This window comes from Ochotona princeps, chromosome 11, assembly GCF_030435755.1.
Source record: "Ochotona princeps isolate mOchPri1 chromosome 11, mOchPri1.hap1, whole genome shotgun sequence".
Lineage (NCBI taxonomy): Eukaryota > Metazoa > Chordata > Mammalia > Lagomorpha > Ochotonidae > Ochotona > Ochotona princeps.
Window position 1 is genome coordinate 16,128,731 of NC_080842.1, and position 19,369 is coordinate 16,148,099.

At 48.5% G+C, this 19,369-nt stretch overlaps 1 protein-coding gene across 5 annotated transcripts in view; it reads right to left on the reverse strand.

Moving 5' to 3' along the window:
* Positions 1–354: 354 nt before the first annotated feature.
* Positions 355–19,369, reverse strand: part of DLC1 (DLC1 Rho GTPase activating protein) — a 452,588-nt gene continuing 433,573 nt past the window's right edge. For all 5 annotated transcript variants that reach the window (XM_058669860.1, XM_058669861.1, XM_004592678.3 and 2 more), the window contains 10 exons: positions 16,404–17,830; positions 15,273–15,449; positions 11,144–11,303; positions 10,824–11,022; positions 8,315–8,528; positions 6,613–6,727; positions 5,653–5,871; positions 4,705–4,922; positions 3,213–3,386; positions 355–2,259 (listed from right to left, as the gene is read on the reverse strand). In XM_058669860.1, the coding sequence (XP_058525843.1) occupies positions 2,136–2,259; positions 3,213–3,386; positions 4,705–4,922; positions 5,653–5,871; positions 6,613–6,727; positions 8,315–8,528; positions 10,824–11,022; positions 11,144–11,303; positions 15,273–15,449; positions 16,404–17,830 (3,027 nt within the window). In that variant the 3' untranslated portion in view covers positions 355–2,135. The remainder of the gene's footprint in view (positions 2,260–3,212; positions 3,387–4,704; positions 4,923–5,652; positions 5,872–6,612; positions 6,728–8,314; positions 8,529–10,823; positions 11,023–11,143; positions 11,304–15,272; positions 15,450–16,403; positions 17,831–19,369) is intronic.

Here is a 19,369-nt window from a genome sequence, read left to right on the forward strand (position 1 = left end):
CCCTTCAGCATCCTTTCCACATGGGAGCTAAATAGGAGGAAAGATTTTGTGTGACGAGGAGGCTGTGACTTTGGCTCTGCCCCAGGGCATCTCTGTGTGGCTGTGTCCGGCTTTCCGCACGATCCTTCCAGGAGAATCTCTCTGCTTCCTGAAACCTTGCCCAGGGTTCCCGGCTGTGAGTTCAACAGCTCCATGGCAGCTTGGGCGTGGGCTGATCACAGTCTGACTTGGTCTTTTACAGCCTCACCTGCTTTTAGCGGATGTGACAGGCCACGCTCTGCAATCTGTGGTTTTGAGGGAGTGAGTGAGAGGCAAAAACAAAGGAGAGAGCAAGCCAGGCACTTCCCTTACTTCCAACATTTAATTAGTGCATGTATGGATTATACTCTGTACAGATATAAAGCAAGTTATAAACCTCTTCCTTTATTTTTTTTCCATTTAGATTGTATTCACGTAAAGTGTATTTACAATAGGGTAGGGGAACAAAGCCTTGAGGTACAAAACCCAAAAGAATATCTGAGGTATAAATACAAGGATATTTTAAATAATAATCTTTATCATGCTTCATCTATGTTGGAAAGCACAGTGGACATGTGTACATATTTCTTAATAGAATGGTATATACAACATATAGTCTATAAACCCGGAAGCCAGCAGACTGAATATACAAGTATATCTTCATGAGGAGCGCTGATATTCAAAATACTCAACTTTCAAAACTCTAATCTGACCCCCTCCATTCTTCAAAGAACCTCTGAAATAACACTGACAATGGTAACTAAATTATAACAAAATAAAGATCCTTCTTACAACTCTCATTCATACATTATTCATTTTTGATCCATACAAAATAAATTTATTAATACTGTCTCTTGAGTCCATCTCTGTCATTACAGTAAAACCTGTATAAAGACCACCCTTCAAAAAAAAACTCTGCACTTTTTTTTTGTTTTGTTTTTAACTAAGATTACTATCTCCCATTACCACTAAAATATATTGCAAGGGCACCATTAAGGAAAAGGTGAAAAAAATACAAGAGAAGCGAAACAAAACACCATGAAAGCAGAAAACCTCTTCATTGGTAATGATAAATCAAATTAATAAATGTGTGTCACTTTCAGGACTGCTTTTAACAAGAACCCCACAAAAGGCCTTTTTGGGGCTGGGTTCGATATACAGGGATTTTCTTACGACAGTTTTTCATGTTCCCATACATAGTGTTAGAAAGCATTTCTGCTACGAACACAAAAATGTTTGTGTGAGAAGTGTCTTGATGCTTGATTTGGGAGTGTTAACGAGTATTTAGTTTTTTATATCTCACTCTAAAAGAAGAAGGACAAAGTGACCAAAGGCCCGTGGCTTGGAGCCAGTTAAGGGGGCGGGGGACAGGCTCGCCCCGCTACTAACCTACACTGGTGAGAAGTTTAGCATCAGGCCTCAAAACAAAGTGCCCGTCATGGGTATCAAGAGTGAGTTTACAACTACTTTTAAGGCAAAGAGGAGGTGGGTTGGAGAGGCAATATACTAAACAATGCGAGAGAAAGATACATGGACAAGGGTGTTGGGTCCCCTCCAAGGATGAATCCCTGGGGTTTGGGGGGGGTCAGCTACTTCAGGTCAAAGTGAACCTGATGCATCAATAGCCATTCTCAGAGGCGTCTCAGTGTGCCAGACACTGCACTGTAACAGCACGGCTATGCCATTCAACCACCAGCAACCACACATCCCTAGTTCTCTGTGCAAACCCTGCTCTGCTCATCAGAGTACCAACTCTTCCAGTGGATACACCAATCCCTCCACACATGCAAAGAAAATGACATAGGTACACACAGATCAGTATCACAAGACAAGGAAACATCCTCACTACCTTCCATCATGTACTTAAACGTTTTGCTTCTCAGAAGCAATTTGAATAAGAATACAAATGCAATTTTTTTTTTCGCAGTCTTACAAATTCCAGTCAAGGTCTATAACACAGACCTTAAACAAACAGGAAGCAGCTTTGAAAGTGTATCAAATTGCTAGAGTCCACATCTACACTCCAACTCATCAGATACCGGAGCCATTCTTCCAAGGACTGGCAAGTTTTCGAAACCAGCGTCTGGCTAGTGGAGGCAGTTGCTTTGCTTTGCCAATCACCTGGATTTGCTGTCCTTGTTGTTGTCAGCGTTCTGATCACTGAAGGAGTCTCGGATTTTCACAACTTCAGCTGCACACAAGTGTCCAAAAGATTTTGTGTACCACTCTGGCATGTGGCCCCTGAAGCAGAACGGAAATGCACGTCAACCACCCACACGAGAAAGCACTCAAGAATTCGACAGAGTTCCAAACACAACTCCTTTTAAATATTTACTTATTTGTTTGACAGAGACAGACAGGAACAGAGAGAGGGGATCATTTCCAAATGTCTGCAATGTTTGGGGTTGGCCTGGCCGAAGCCAAGAGCTGGGAGCATGATGGAGGTCTTCCATGGAGGCAGGAGGGACCCAAGCACTTGAGCTGCCACCTACTGCCTCACAGGAAGCTAGAGTTTGGAGCAGAGCCCGGTACTGTACCCTGGCATCCTAACCGGCAGCTGAACTGCTAGGCCAAATGCCCTCCCTCAGTCCTATTTCTTGACGATCCAAACGTGTAAGTTCTACCCTCAGTTAATTCCCTGGCTTGTCCTTTATATAACTAGAAACAGCAGTTTCTCAAGGAACTCTCAAGGATACACTGAGATTGGGAGGAAGCTATTCAGGGAAGGCTTTGGCGGATCAGGTAGATTTCTGAAGAACTGTAGAGTTATAGGGATTTCAAATGAGAATTTAATACAAGAGCCAGCTTTTTTGTTTGTTTTTAAAGGGAGGGATAGTTCTTCATTTGTTTTATGATTAAATACATGTTCATTTGCAGGATCTATTGTTAAAGCATATGTTCCATTATTCAAACACTGTTGAAGGTAAAATAAGAAACACCTGCTTGCCAGTTCGAAGTTGGAGAACTACATCATTTCCTTGGGCTTCCAATTTGTGGCAGAACCACCGAATTTGCACAGCATGAGTTTCACATTTCCTATGGGATTATAACCAGGAAGTGGTACCCAAACAACCAATAAAAAAGAAGGTGTTCTCTACAAGCACCAGCCTGCATGAATCTACTGTGACTCTCTGTAGTCATTAGCGCAGCCATGTACATCACACACAGTCTGCCAGGTTGGCATTGTCACGTACCTTAGATCGGCTCTGCACATGTAGGTGAGTTTGGACTTTCCTGGCCCGCAGGGTTCCATCAAATATCTGGATAAGAGCACATTAACTCTCACACCCACCATGGGTGCCCGGTCATGGTCCACAGAGGTGAGTAAAAGGGCGCAGGCTCCTTTGGGTAAATTGGTTCTCCATGTCCTGTGAAGGCAAAATCGGGGAGAAAATGGGATTTCTTGGAAGCCAAAAATGAAAATGATACCCTGCTCCTCAATGAGATAGGGGGTTCACGCCATCAGCACCCTAACCACTGGCCCAGGGACTCCCACGTGAGTCATTGTGTAGTAAGCCACTCTCACAGAGTGGAATGTTCAGCCAGTCATCTTTGCAAACAGAACCCATCTCCAGTATAATGGAAGGCAGCTTCTGTTTCATAAAACAAAATGAGCAGTGCTGTGTATGAAAAGTTCTGGACAAATCACATGACACTGGCTGCTGTGAGCTGTCACTTGCAACGCCAGATTGAATCCCAGGTTCTTTACGTCCTACCCAGCTCCCTACTAGTGCACCTGGGAAGGCAGAAGATGACAGGTATCAGGACCCCTGCCAGCCACATGAGAGACCAGGGTGGGGTTTCTGGCTCCTGCCTTCCCCTTGACTCAGACCTGGAAGGAACCAGCAGATGGAAGACAACTCTCTCTCTCCCCATCCCACGTTCCAGCCTTATCACTCTAAACAACCTTTTATCAAAAAACGCAGATTTACAGCTAGGAGAGACAGAAAGATCCTCCATCTACTTGTTCACCCCCCAAGATGGTCATAATAGCTGGAGCGGAGCCATTCCAAAGTCAGGAATCAGGAGCTTCTTCTGGGTCTCCCATGTTGGGGAAGGATCCCAAGGCTTTTGGCCATCCTCTATCGCTGCAGTTCCAGGCCACAGAGAACTGGATTGGGAGTGGAGCAGCTGGGACATGAACTGGTGCCCATACGGGATGCCAGAATCACGGGGCAGAGGATTAGTGTGCTGTGCCACTGTGCCAGCCCCATAAATCAACCCTAAAGAAACACTGCTGGAATTCTTTTTTCCACAGCTTCAGTGAATGGATGGATTAGATGTAAGTCAGCAGTAAGCACACCTTAAGTTGGACCTCAAAATGTCATTTCCTGCCTTACTGACTTGTTTGCTGTCTTTAACGAGACAATCTGTCCCCAAGGGGCAGATTTGAGAGGACTCCAAAAGCAAAGAAGTTTTTCAGGGAGCAAGGTAGGTGTTCCTATAGCAGGTGTAGGTGTGGCTTGTATGTTCAGGAGGGCTTTATTACTTCTCTGCGTGTGCATGCTGTGTTACATAACAGTGCCTTCTTGTCATGTTCAGTGCTATATGACAGTCCTTCAAAAAAGGTCGTGGAAAAATAGAATTCAAGGATTTTGGTGCCTCTAAAAGCAAGCTGCCACCCTGCTTCACAGCAAACTTGTTCCCAGAATATGGCCTCCCCCTCATCCATTTAGAAGCTCCTACCTCAAAACCACGAAGTCCCGTGCGGGGTGGGGTGCCATGCTGTTTTGCACAAACTGGTAAATTTCTGTTTGGCTGTCCAGGATTTCAATCACCTTCGAGTCCAACAGGTCTACATCCCAGAGGTGCTGCTCCTTCAGCAGACGCTTTAAGATGTCTTCAGGGGTGGCGGGGACCTCGATGGTTGCCCTCCAAAGTCTTAGTGGTGGTCCTTCACTCACCTGCAAGGAACATGGATTTTTTTTTTAAGGGTTTAAGCAGTCTCTAAGCAGCTAGACCTGGGTGCTGTGGTCCCCAAGTTGATTCAGCCAGGAAGGCAACAGGGCAGCTGGTGTTGGAGTCTGGCCATGAGCATTATGCTTAGTTTCCCTGGGCCAGGGGTGAACGTGGTAAAGTTGGATCACACACCCTAAAGCCAGCAAGGCCGTCCCACAGCTCTCACTGTTCCTGTTCAAGATGGTGGTTGACAGCTGCAGCAACAACACTTCCGGGCTCGGGTTAGAGGCCCTTGCGCACAAGGAGCTTCCAGTCCTTGCCAGCCAATGTCTCCTGTAAGGAGCTCCTGGCTTCCTGCTCATTCAGAGGCTGGCAGCAGCTGAACTAAGAGTCGAGAAGAATGCAAGGAGATTCTGACCAGTTTTGGACAAATCTAAGCAGGTGATCTAACGTGCTAAAGTTCAACACCTAGGAGCATGACACTGCAGGGACTCCGTGATGATGCTGCACACCCAAAGGACCCCACTAGAAACAGCATGGGATCCTCTCCTGTGTGAGAGGACTGCCCACCCGCTCCCCCACACTGGCTTCCACCTTTACCCGATCTGAAACACCTGGCTCCCCAGTTCCGTGACAGGGAAGGGACTGTGCTACCCCAAGATCCCATGGAGATCAGGGATGGGGTCATCAGAGCCCGTGGGAGCTCAAGCCGTCAGTCCCGGCGAGAAGACTCACCTTTTTATAGGAGAGCTCGGCCTGCTCAGAGGTGGGGTAGCTGACCCAGCCTTTGAACTTCTCCTTGATCTCCTTGAAGAGGCCATCCATGCAGTTCTGCAGGAAATGCTTGTAGTCGGCCGACTCCTCGTTACCCAGGCGTCCCAGGGCTTCCAGGCTGAGGGGTTTCAGCTCCTGTTCCGTGTAGGAATTCCGGCACCGGCTCATTTCCTCGGGAACCTGGGAGGTGCATGCAAGACAGACAGCAGGTGAGCCCGCCTGCACCTGCTTCTCAGTGCACATCAGTGCAAGCGGCAGGCAGAGACCGGGGCCATGGCAGTGTGCGGTCCCACTTGGTGTGGTATCATGTGGATACAAACACATCCCCCTCTCAGGGCCAGCACTGTGACAGAGAGTTAAGCCACCACTTGTCAGTGTCAGCATTCTCTATCAGAGCGCCAGTTCAAGCCCCATTTGCTCTGCTTCCAATCCCAGCTCCCTGTGAACACCCCAGGGAAGGCAGCAGATGACACAAGTACTTGTGCCCTTGCTACCTGTGCGGGAGACTGGACGGAGTTCCAGGTTCCTGGTTTCAGTCTGTACCACCATCAGCTAATCATGGCCATCTGGGCAGCGAGCCACAGACGGACGATTTCTTTTTCTCTCCCTCTCTGTCACGCTGCCTTTTAAATCAATCAATCAATCACAACAAAAAGCACTTGTTCTCGCATAAAGCATTCATCTTTGACAAATTAGAATATTGATTAAAGCAGCTCTGTCCCTTACAGAATTTTAGCTTCAGACAATTTCATTAAACATTAACTCTAAATGAGCTTGCACTTTAGAGAATGTGCAAGTGAGACATCCTCAGGCTACTTATGTTATCTCCAGTTGGGGAAAAGGATCCAGTCTTAGGTTCAAGATTGCATCCCGTTTACCCTTGCCTGAGCAGAGGGCTGGCTGATCTTCCTAGCTCCATACCTGGAAGAGCTTCTTGCATTCAGCAATCATGTGGGCCAGGCCTTGAGTGGCAGCTAAGTTCTCGTTCAAATCCTTCTGATCTGGTTTGCCCAAAGTTTGTTTCCGTTGCATTACCCTAGGAAGCAGAGGTAAGCAAAGGGGATGATTCCAGTATTCTATGTAGGTTTAATCAAGGTTGCATTCAAGGGAAAACTCAAGGGGGACAGCAAACAGCTTCACCGGAGTCTGTTTGTTGTTAAGTGGTTCAAGAGAGCTTTCCAGAGCTCAGAGCTTGATCAACAACACATAAAGAAAACATTAAAGAGACCTGCTCTTAATGAGATCCAGGCTACCTAAGCAGCATTTGCTTAAATAGGTTCCTGCTGTCAACAGGGCTGCTTTGTCAGGCCTCTCGTAGGCACAGTGGGTGTGGGGTGGGAGCCACAGGAAGTTGGGGGCAGACAGTAAACAGGAACCCTTCCTACAGGTGAAGGATAATTCTATTGTTTCCCAGAGGTTTTGTCTTTAATCTTATCTGATCTCTGCCTTCCCTCTCTATTCCTCCCCAGTTCTGTATCCCATTAAAGTCAGGAAGGCCCAGCAGACTTTTAGAACCAGCTTGGAGGCTACCTGAGCAGCCTATGGTTTTCCTCTGAAGCAAAGCTAACTTCACAAGCACAGCATGCCCCCTGTCTGTCTTCAGCTAAGAAGTAACGAGCGATTTCAAAAAGTTCATGGAAAATGGAATTAATAGGCAGGTTTCTTCGGGTTGAAGATTTTTTGGGGAATGCATGCATAGCTTTCTGCAAAATACATTCTTTTCATGTGCCCTTTTAAATGGCAAATAACATTTTTCCCCGAAATAAAGTTACCTTTTGATTCCATTTTCCCACGAGCTTTGTGAAGTGCCCTGGTCTTTTCCAAGTTTCTCTAGAGTTGAAGAAGAGGATTAGGCGGATGGATTTAGCGTGTTTGGGAGAGAGCGTTCAGCACTCCACTGGAGGTCTGTCTTGTGAGCTGTTTCTGTAGGTCAGAAGCTCAGGCCGGCTCTGCCCTTCCCCATCAGAAAAGTACATGATGCTTACTAACATTAACTGCCCAAGCCTAATTTTCTTCGTATGAAAACCAGACACTCCAGTACCCCCACCTTCTAAGAGCACGATGAGAATTAAATGAGATGCTGGGAAGAAAGGGCCAGGTCCTAGGCAGGGTTCCCAGTGTACACATGGCAAATACCAGCCTTTGGGACTTTTCAGACTCCTGACTTATCTTGTACGCCTGCTCCATAAGGTAGAAAACTCCACAAACAACCACCTTGGGTCAGATCTGAGAGACGAGCCACTTGGAGGTTCCACTTGACCTTGAGCCCTTTCCTGCTCAGCCACATCCCTTCAGCAGGGGACTGGGCCAGAAGCCTGGCTTTTGTGACCACACACAGATCTCTGTCCCCGTTTTTTTTTTTTTTGCTGGCAGAGGTATCACCACGGTGACATCCTGATTGGATTACATTATGAGACCTGCTGCAGCTATGTCCCAACCTGGAGTGTCCCCTCAAACTTTTCTGGTAACCAGACTGTCTAGCAATGATACCGAGCCAGGCAGGAGCCAGGGGAGGCATGTGGGTCACTGAAACTCAATGTCATGTGACTTAGGTGCTACCAGACAAAACTACAGACGATCCCCCCCACCCCGCCCCAAAGGACTGGCTGGCCACCTGCCCTACCTGGGAGATGAGTTCTCTCTCTTCAGGGTGTTAAGGTGGAAGAGGGAAGGCGCAAGGCACACAGCCAGGTTAGTCGGCGTCATCTGGTTTTCCTTCACAGCCGCTGTGACGTCACTCAGGAAATACAGCAGGGTCTGCAGGACCTCCCGGTTCTCGTCCGGCAGCAGCATGATGGCAGCCTTGATGGCCTGGAGGCGCTGTTCCTTGGGCACATCTGTATGACACAAGCACGGCCCCATTAGCTCACTGACCCTAGCCCCAGCACATACACATATCACAACAGAGATCTCTTTTTCGTTGGTTTACTCTTTATATGGCCTGGGGGTAGGGCCAGGCCAACGCCAGGGGACTGGACCTCAATCTGGCTCTCCCATGTAATGGGCAACGACTTGGGTGGTCCTCTGCTACCCTCACGGTGCCTCAGCAGGGAGCTGGAATTAGAAGTGGCACAGCTGGGACTTGAACCAGAGCTCACATGGGCAGAGGTTTAAACTGGTATGCCACAACACTGGTGCCTGGAGTGAACAATTTCAAATCCATCTCAGAGTTCAGCTCTGTAGGAGGCATGCTCTTTTAGTTCACAGAACTTTTCTAACAACTTTAAAAATATTAGAGAGAAGAGACAATGAAAGAGAAAAGAAGTGTGATGGCATTAGTGAGGGACAGAGAGAGAGAGAGAGGAAACACTGCTGTTTTTTTTGCTCACTCTCTAAATATGCAAGTAAGGAACTCAACCCAGGTCTCCCACATGAGTGGCAGGAACCCTATCACTTAAAATTATCCCTGTTGCCTCCCAAGAAGTCCATTAGCAGGAAGCCAGAGCCAGCAGCCAGGGCCAAGGATTAAACCCTATGAGTCTGATGTAAGTCAGGCCAACTCCCCACCCCGAAACACTTCTTAAAAACCCCTAATTTACAAATCCCAATTCCTACAGTCATTATACACTTCAGCTTTTGTTCAGTTCCAGTGGAAAACTGCCTGTGTACAAGAGGACTGGAGTTGAGGTCTCTCAGCCTTGAGAACAAAATTGTTCAATTATCTCTGGGGACACTTGCAATTTTCACCAATTTGTTTGTTCTGGAATTGGGCAAAAGTAAGCTGCTAAAAGATTCAGTCAATTTAGATAATAACTGAAGTCTTGGGAAGTATGCCAGAGGTTATTACAAGAATGCACACATAATATGCAGATTTAGGAGGGGAAGGCACACAGAATCTCCCAAAGTAATTTGCATGTAGAAAATGCTGAGCACAACCTTCGAGTCTCCCTTACCAGGCCAATCTTTGAAAAAGCCATGTGGTGGAAAAACCAACTCACTGAAACGTAGCTACATAGGACCAACTGATTAAACAGCTCCATGGTTACAACACATAACAAATACCTTGGTGGGGGAAAATGTGACCTGTGCTTTCATGAAATATGAAAGGACGAAACAAATAATGAAATAATCCAGACCAGCTCCATTTCTCATAAAATCAGGTCCCCTGCGCCAGTTCTCAAGACAAACTGAGCACTCAGAGAAGTGAGAAGCCGCTTTTAAATTACGCTGCTGTGATACCACATCGTGCCAAGGAAAACACAAGGCTGTAAAAGCTATAATCCTGATCTTGATCATTAATTTAGACAAGTGTTTGCTTTAAGCTTTACTTAAAAGTGAGAAGGGTATGGGTGTTGTTTTCCCAACTATTTCTGGCAGAGACTGGGACGAATAACAGAAAGAGCTTATTTATGCATTTTACAGCAAGATAAAACATACAGACACCTGCGAAACCTTAACTGCAACAGCCCTGCCTCAGGACTGTGAAGAACCGGGGTTTCCATAGACAAGGAGGAGATGTGTGTGGGGGGTGGGGGGAGGGGAGAGAGAAGGAGATCTTGGCACCTGCTCTTGATGGAAGCATCCTGGGTAATGCTGTTATTGAAACAAATCAAAGAATAAACTGCACCAGCATGTAAAAGCATAAAACTGCTTCAGGAATTAGCAACTGATAGGGAGAGGGAATTTTATTTTTGCATTACGCAGAAATTTCGTTCCACAAACGACGACGGGCAACGAAAAACGCGATGGCGTGTGCTGCCAAGAGAGGCCCTCTTGTCAGAAGAATGACTTCAAAGGAAGCCATAAGCTTCAATTGGTCCTGATTCACCTCAATGCCAAACAATCTTAACATCAAAGGACACTTCCCAGGGCATGCATTTGGTGCAGGGGTGAGGCTGCCGACTGGGATGCTGGCATTCTGCTGGGGAGTGCCAGGGCTTGGAGGCCTGGCTCCGCTCTCAACTTGAGCATCCTGCTCCTAGGTGCCCAAGGGAGGCGACAGCTGAGAAGGGCTAGAGCTCAGGCTGGGTCCTTGCCTCCCAGGTGAGACACCCACATTAGGTCCCCGGTTTCTACCCAGTTCTGCAGCTCCAGCCCTGGGCAGGTTATCAGAGGAGGGAAGCAATGGATAGAAGATCTCTCTCTTTGAAACAAAATAAATATGATGAAAAATGCTTAGAAAGAGCACTCACACTGGTAGATCTGTAAAAATGTTTCTGAGAGTTTGTTGGTCATGAGTGGCTCCGGAAGATCTCGGAAATACTGCTTCAACATGTCTGCCACATCATACGCAGACTGTCCTTCATAATTGATGCAATCTACGGCATTTTCATTCATCTGGCGCAGTGCTTGGATCCTGGACTTGACACCGGATTTCCTGAAGAGCCCCACCTATTGGAAGAAAAACAAAATCGTTACGTGCTGGGAATGGCAAGAGCGTCCCCTGTATGGTGGGGTGAAGCAGGGTGTGACCCCTGCAAGTAGCCCAGTGCTCCACAGGATCCCTGCCCACCTGGTCCAAACAATGGTTGCGGAGGTAACGCATGGCCTGCTGGATGCTCTGAGGCAGGGGCTGTCCTGTGCGCTGCACGTTCACCGTCAGAGGGACCCCGAACACACTCCGGTCCTTGTAGTCTGGCACCTTGATCCTTTTCATGAACTTGGGCACAGCCCTGTTGAAAGAACACAGAGGCCAGGGGGACACAAGTTCACTCCTCTGTCTGTACTTGTCTCCCCTGGCGGATAAGCCCCGAGGGCACTGGGTCTGTGCTAATCCCAGGGCTGCTGACGTTCAAGCAAAATCAAACGGCTGACTACAGTTCTCAGGTGTGCCAGCCACACGAGCCAACTGTGGCAACAATGACCTGGCCACATACACAACACTGTCACCATCCCAGACCATGCTATTGGTCTGAGCTGTTCCAAACTTCCTGAGGGTTAGGATTGAAATACCCAGCCACATTTTGGGGGTTGTCCTTCCAGGGCCCTTAAGAGTGAGGGGTTACAGTTGGACTGAAGAGTTAACATTTTATTACTAAAATGGGATAAGATTAATATCAACTAAATTTCTATTTTTTAAAAAAGATTTATTTATTTGATAGGGCCAGCACAGTGGCATAGTTGGACAACTCCTCCACCCTGTGGCATTGGCACCCCAAATGAGTGCCAGTTCATGTCCTGGATGCTCCTCTTCCCATCCAGCTCTTTGCTTGTGGTTCGTGAAAGCATCGGAGGGTGGCCCAAGTTCTTGGAACCCTGCACCCACGTGGGAGACGTGGAAGAAGCTCCTGGCTCCCAGCTTCGGATCAGCTCAGCTCTGCCGTGCCCATTTGAGAGTATGAATCAGTAGATGGAAGATCTTTCTGCCTCTCCTTCTCTCTGTAAAAGCAGTTGCAGATGGATTATTTTATCTATTGGATTATTCCCAAAATGGCCACTGATGGTCAGGGCTGGGCCAGCGGCCAGAAACTTTCTCTGGGTCTCCCACAGAGGTGGCAGGGATCCAAGTGCTTGGTTGAGCATCTGCTGCTTTCCTGGGAGCACCAGCAGAGCTGGAGCAGAAGTGAAGCAGCCAGAACACATAGCATAACGTGTTGCGCTGACAGGTCTACAGTCTTACAGGGCCTTCCCTTCCACCGTGGTCAAGGAAGGAACAAAGCAGAAAATCACATGAAACGCTTCTATTAGAGTTCGAAAAGCCAGTTCCCTTTTGTCCTGAGAAAGAGGGTAGAAATTACTTCTGGGTTCTTGATGGACCCAAAGCCTTAGGGTTCAGGCAGTTGCTGGAGGAAAGAACAGCAAATACACTAATACACAAGGCCCAGGCTAACACAAGCCCGGCGCTCAACAGTCAATGACCTGAAGTCAAAATCAATGACCCTGGGAACTATAACATCTTTAGGTTTCTAAAGAAAGACAGCAAAGGAACAATGGGGGGTTTGTGAGCCTGTCCCAGACCCCCTGGGGTCCTGAAATCAGGCCCACCCCCAGCAGTGCGGGACCCAGCAGGAAACCCTTGTCATGCACTTAGAGCAGCAAGCGGGCATTTCAGCTCTACCAGTGACCTCTCCAAAGGGGCAAGGCCAAACAGGAAAAGGACTTTGGACAGAGTTTCTTTCCTACTCCTGGGATCCCACAATGCGAGGCTTTTACATTTGGTTTTTGACTCACTGGAAAAACTGACCAGAACTCGAGAAGTATTATGGACTTGGGAGATTCTTGAGGGTTTGGTGGGAAGTGGGTTGGGCAACTAGGCAATGGGGAATCTGAAACACGCAGTTTTAAATAGCCAGCAGGGACAACGCAGGACTCTGAGCAGGGAGGAACCCCATGAAGCTGAAGGGCTGCGGCCCGCCAGCGCTCACCGGCGTCCACGTTGCTGTTTATAGTGTGGCCATGGTGCCGCGCCACTGAGGGGCCAAATGCGGATTTCCACACAGTTAAGTCCATGGCACTGCGGCTGTACGTGCACATAATGCTTGCTTTGTCGGTGGGGAAAAGCCCAGCAGCGGAATGTGGAAGGAACACATTACGATCCCCACGGAGAATCTGAAGCATGTCGGGCATAAACCGGTCAATACTTATTTCTGTCATTCAGAACAAACAACTCCTGTATTTAGCAAGGCTCATATAATGACAGCCTTTGAACAGGAGAAGTCAAGCTCTCTGCATATGGAGGAGGGGAGGAGCCAGAGAGAAGACAGGGCCCCTGCTTTGCTCACTCATCTCAAGCAACTTTGCTTTTCTCCAGAGCCCACCAGGCACTGGCCTGCTTCTCCATTTGTAGGCAAAATGGCCACTGTGCAACTGGACAATTATCACTGAGGTCAAAGGGAAAAGACTGAAGGGATGCCAAGCTGACATGGCAACACACGCCAAGCAGTCAACTGGTAGACACCTCTGGGCTTGCACTGACAGGAGAAACATTAAGGCATACACAGATGAGGTCACAGACTCATCCAACCTGACAACCCGCACCTCACCTCACACACATTCAAGGCTGCACCTGGAAAGTACCAAGAATCCACCCAATACATCTCACTGTTCTGTATATCTTAGTCTATCATATCAAACAGGGAATTCTGGGCTCGGTGTCGTAGCCTAGTGGCTGGGGTCTTCATTTTGCATGTGCCAGGGTCCCATGTGGGCACTGGTTCATGTCCTGGCTGCTCCGCATCCCATCCAGCTCCCTGCTTGTGGCCTAGGAAAGCAGTCAAGGACGGCGCAAAACCTTGGGACCCTGTACCCGCCTGGCTCCCGGCTTCAGATCAGCTCAGCTCTGGCCGTTGGGGCCACTTGAGGAGTGAGCCTGTGGACAGATGATCTTCCTCTATGTCTCTCCTTCTCTCTATAAATCTGACTTTCCAATTAAAAAAAAAAATAGGGAATTCCTTAAATCTATCATTCCTCCTTCAAAGTTTTTTCTGGGAAAAGTAACGAATCTAAATACTAAATACTATGGTCACAACAGCCAGGACTGGGCCACGGCGAAGACAGTAGAGTAGAACATAACCAAGGTCTCCCTTGAGAGTGGCAGGGACCCAGATATCTGAGCCTTCACTGCTGTCTTCCCAGGGTGCGAACTAATAGGAGATTGTGTACTAACAGGAGGTTGCGTCAGAAGCACCAGGCACTAATCAGGTACTCCAGCAGGAACTACAGGCACCAAGTGCCAACTAAACCACTGTGTGAACAGCCAAAAACACACACATAAATTAGGGGTTTAACGTCAAGTATGGTGCATCAGGCATCTCAAAGATGGCCTCCTAACATCTTAGCATTTCTCCTTCCTTGCTTCATACACATAATCTGATACTATACAGATGAAGAGACTTCAAAAAGTTCCTGGGAAAATGGACTTAAAAGGTAACTTCACTTGGTGCAAAAAAATGTCTGACATCCATGAATGATTATTTTCATCAGATAGATTTTTCATAAACTTTCTGAAGATCCCTTGCATGCACGGACTTCAAAGCATTTTGTACCCAAACAAATGATGTTTTAATCCCATGTTTCATAAGCTTGCTGAAATACCCTTCTGTGCTTATCTCCAATGGGGCACTCCTACCTCTGGGAAAGCAGCCTTGCAAGCATGTGATATGCAAGTAACACACGTCACCCACATCAGCTGGCAATTCAGCATTCAGAGAGATGAAAACTAACCCTGCTGATAATTCTCTAAATTACACTGGCTTAAATAGTATTTTTTTTTCCTTAATCTATTACTAGAGACACAGAGAGCAACAGACAGAGGCCCCAACTGCTGGTTCACTCCCCCAAATGCCTGCAATGGCTAAGAACAAGTCAGGCTGGAGCTAGAGGCTGGGAGCTGGGCGAGGTCTCTCAGTAGATGGAAGGGACCTGACTACTTCAGCCACCACCACTGCCTGCCCAGCGCTTGCACTTGCAAGAAGCTGGAGTCATAAGCCAGTACCAGGCGTAGAACCTAGGTGCCCTAAGCAGCCTAACCATCAGGCCAAATATCTGCCCCTTCAGCAGTAGTAGCTGCGACCTCAAGGACATAGAGGTCTGACTGCTGACGGACGACACAGATAACTGCTAAAGGAGAAACCGTCCAGTGCTGGATGTTAGGATAGCCTTAAAGGAGATGAGATCACTTGGAGCTACAGTTAAACTCTTACCAGCTGAAGCCGTGCTTGTTAGAAGGCGTGTATTTCTCCAACAGCGCCGTTAACTTTAGGAGCGAGTATTTCTGCAGCAGGTTCATCTGGGCCACAGACTGGCAGCTGATCTGCAGCGACACTGAGTTCAGGCTCGGCCGATGGGAGCTCTGGAAGCTGTGCCACCTCAGTCTGTGCCTGACAGGAGAGAGCAGGAGGAGGGAGGAGCAGAAACTGTTCAGGAAGTCCACGGAACATTAACAACGGGCTGCCCAGGGAACTGGGAGGGCTCAACTTCCCTTTTGTTCCTTCTCCTATGGTTTCTGGGTATGGAACTGTGCAGAACTTCAATGGTCGGCACGACCCTGGGATGCTCACACAGAATAGCACAGTGGCTGTATTGGACCATTACCATGCTCCCACATACTTTAAACGAGAGGTGGGGTCTCGGTATGCGTAAGACCCTCAAAACCATTTGGTCTGGTCCTACCTTGCCAAGGCAACCGTAGGCAGGACTCCAAAGCCAATGACGCCACAACAGGCTTATTTTTAAGTTGATAATTTTGCATGACCCACAAAGGATGCTGTAAATACTCAACTGGCTGGTGGTAGAAAAATGGTTCCCCACCCCTGCTTTAAATCACCTCCAGAGTCTAGCCAACACCCGATATGCAAAGGCTAGGTGACTAGTCATTATACTGTATCGTTAAGAAATAAGGACAAGAAGAAAAAGTTTGTATGAGTTCAGTGCAGATGCACTCTTCATTTTGAGGTATTATAGATCCGTAGTTGGATGGATCTATACGAGCAGTGGCCAGGCTCAGCAACAGAAAACACACCCTCCTAACCACCGCTGTGTGTCTTCTGGTGGTGCTACGTCCACCCATAAAGCCGTACAACCACCAACCCGCGCTCCAGAATCACTTTACTGCCCGCAACTGAAACAGCAACCATGAAACAATGACCATTCTTTTGTGCATGTTGGCATTTCCTGGCCTGATGCTGTCCGGAAGAATTTCCACAGCTGTGAACGCCACAACGTAAGCCTCATTTCCTCCCCCAGAGCCAGAAAAATGGCAGTAGTCCCCCCCCCACCCCCGCTTCCCACATTGATCTGCGACCCTAGGTCAGAGGGAGGAGAAAAGCCCTTACCTATTGCACCTGGTCAGGGACGCACCCACCCCAGAATCCCTTCTCTCTGGGATGTCGGAGGAGTCTTCAGGCTCATTCAGGGAGTTGCCAGTGCTGTCCAGGTCACTGGGTGTGGCCCGGTCATTGTCCACGTCCAGGTGGATCTGCTTTGGAGAGGATGGGCAGGGAGAGACTGAGTCCAGGGCAGAATCCGAGTCGCCCTCGTCGGAAAATTTCTCGGACCATTGGTTCACGATCCGTTGCATCCCCTTCACATGGTAGAGGATGTCATCCAGTTCGGGGAAGATGTCCTCATTCTCCAGGTCGGCCAGGTCGCCCGAGCTGGAGTAGAGGATGGAGCCCGGCACGTTGTCATAGATACTGAGGCGGCTGCTCATGGAGCTGGAGGAATTGCGCCTCTTCAGGTCCTTAGGGCCGTCGCTGCTGTTTTCCCTTCTCAGGCTGAGATGGCCAGGGCCGTGAAAGCTTCCCGTCCTCCAGTTCACAGAGCTGTTACTCCCCGATGGCGAGAAGCTGCCATTGGAGAGGGCCTTGGGGAAGGTGCCCGGCTTGTGGTCCTCCGGGATGTAGAACACCGTGTCCTCTGGGTAGCTCTCGCGGTTTTTGAAGTTCTGCTCCATGACATTGTTGAACGTGGACTGGTTGAAAGGATCGAAGCCCTCTAAATACATGCCGACGCGCTTGTTGCAGGCGCTGAGGCTGCGGGTCCTGGTCACGGGGCTGGGGGTGCTCACGGCGCTGCTGGTCTCTGACTGGCTGCTGCTGCTGCTGCTGGTCTGCGTGGAGTTGGAGACGCTCCTCTTTCGTACCATGGGGACGTTGATGTGGTTGCCATTGAGGGCGGAGATCTCCACACAGTTGAGCTGTTTCAGCTTCTCCTCATCCACGCCCTCCTGCAGGATGGGCCCACTGATGATGAGTCCCAGCTTAGAAGGCGCTTTGTGCTTGCTGTGGTGAGAGCCCTTGAGCTTCAAGCTCTCCATGCGCTTCAGCAGGCTCCGCGTCTTGGACTTGGCATTCTTCTCATGGCCCTTCAGGCCAAAGCTGAAGCTGGACAGTTCCTTGGGCGAGGGCAGGCTGCAGAAGGAGTCGTCATTGCCATTCAAGTTGCCTGAGGAGCAGACGCTGATGACCGAGTTGGTGCGAGGTGTGACGGGGTCGGCGCTGTGGGGCCCAGGGGTGAGCAGGCTGCTGGTACTGCTGAGGCTGCGGACGGAAGACACCTCCTGGCGCTCGCTGAGGGTGGTCAGCATGCTCTCGTGGCTCGCCGCTGGCTGCAGCTGGGAATCATCTGGAGACCCGGGGATGGGGTCCTGCTTTGGAGAGAAGACATCAAACTCCTCGAGCCGGGACCACCTCTTGCTGTCCCTCTGGAAAGTCCACTTGCCACTTATTGCACAAGGCTCATCTTCGTCAGAATCCTCACTCTGCGAAGACAGAAAGGGGGTACTCAGACTCTGGGACCAGCGGACAACGGTGAGCAGGGATGAGCAGGGCCCTTACCAGCCCCCTTCCTCCCTTCTTTTTTAAATAACAGAGATGCATTTAAAGTCTCCAATAGGAGAAAAGCCAAGATCAAGTGCTACGGATTAAATCAGAGCTACTTTATGGAAGCTCTGGGATCTATAAGCTGTTCTTTATGTGCATACAGAGGAAAACCTCAGAGATGAGTGAAAATTCCAGGCATGCAAAATATTTTGAACTGGAGTCAGCAACGGGTAGACTCCCTCTGGATGGCCTCCAGCTTTGCTGCCTGTTGACAGTATGAGTTTATATTCCCTTTTGCAATTAAAGAGGTAGTTTTCAAACACTAAGAAATCTTTACCACCCTAAAAATTGACAAGATCTCAAGCAAGATAAGCCATCAACGAATGCTCTCCAGCTTTGCACTTGGTTGCCTCTTACCTGTTTCCTTTTCTCTTCTCCTCCCCAGACCAGACATGGGTCTAGAGCCTTTGCCCTAAATGTCCAATGATGTTTCCAACCGAGATATGCTCCAAGCAATTGAGCAAGGCTTTCCCAACACCAGCCCGACAGCACGGAGCCTTCGGACACATGCAGTGACCATTTTTGTTGATGAGACCCGATTACTGAGCAGGATTCGAGCACATCCTGTCACAGCCCACTGCATCCTGGTCTTGTGGGCGGGATATCAAAAGGCACAACTCCGTTGCAGCATCTCTTTCCCACTGGTGTGGACACTATCCCATGACCCATGTTTCACAGGACAGTGAGTAGCCAGCATTCCACGCTGACTTGCTGACCCATCTACACAGCTCAGCAGGTGCTGAGGCTCCAGGTCATTTGTTTAAAAGGTTTAACTCCCCAAGAGAGCAACTCTGTAGAGGTCAAGGGCTCCTGGATAATTAAAAACTGTGTTCTAGGCAGTCAGAAATGTGTGACCAAACTTACTCCTGTTCAATCTGTGACACTTAACTCCCTGGACTGCACCACCCTCTGTAGAGTTCATAAAAATTCCTTACAGCTCACAGGTCAGGGGAAGACACCACCCAACTCGGTGAGGTGCCAACACTTGACTTGCGTGGGGCTCCCCGCTGCCTCTTCGCCTCACTCTCCCTTCTGGCTTCCAACTACCTCTCTTATTGTTCCTCAGTATCCCACAAGCTGCCTTCCCTGTCATCTCTATGGCTGTAAGATGCTGGGACTGGTGTATTTTGGAGGACAGAAGAAATACCTGAAAGCTCTAGTTTTATCTTGTTTAGAGATCAAATAGAATTCCTTCAGCTTCCCCCCAAATCCCCCTTGCATATCAATGAAGATAATTTCTTCAGATGATTTCTTCAAGTCAAACAAAACAAAGCAAAACAAGATAAGAGCCAACCATCAGGGAGTTGGAACTATGGATTCTAACCTTCTAAGGCAAGCCTTTGGTAAACCTGATTACAAATGCAGATGCTTTTACAATGAGGAATAGTTTGTGAAACACAATTTATTACAAAACACAG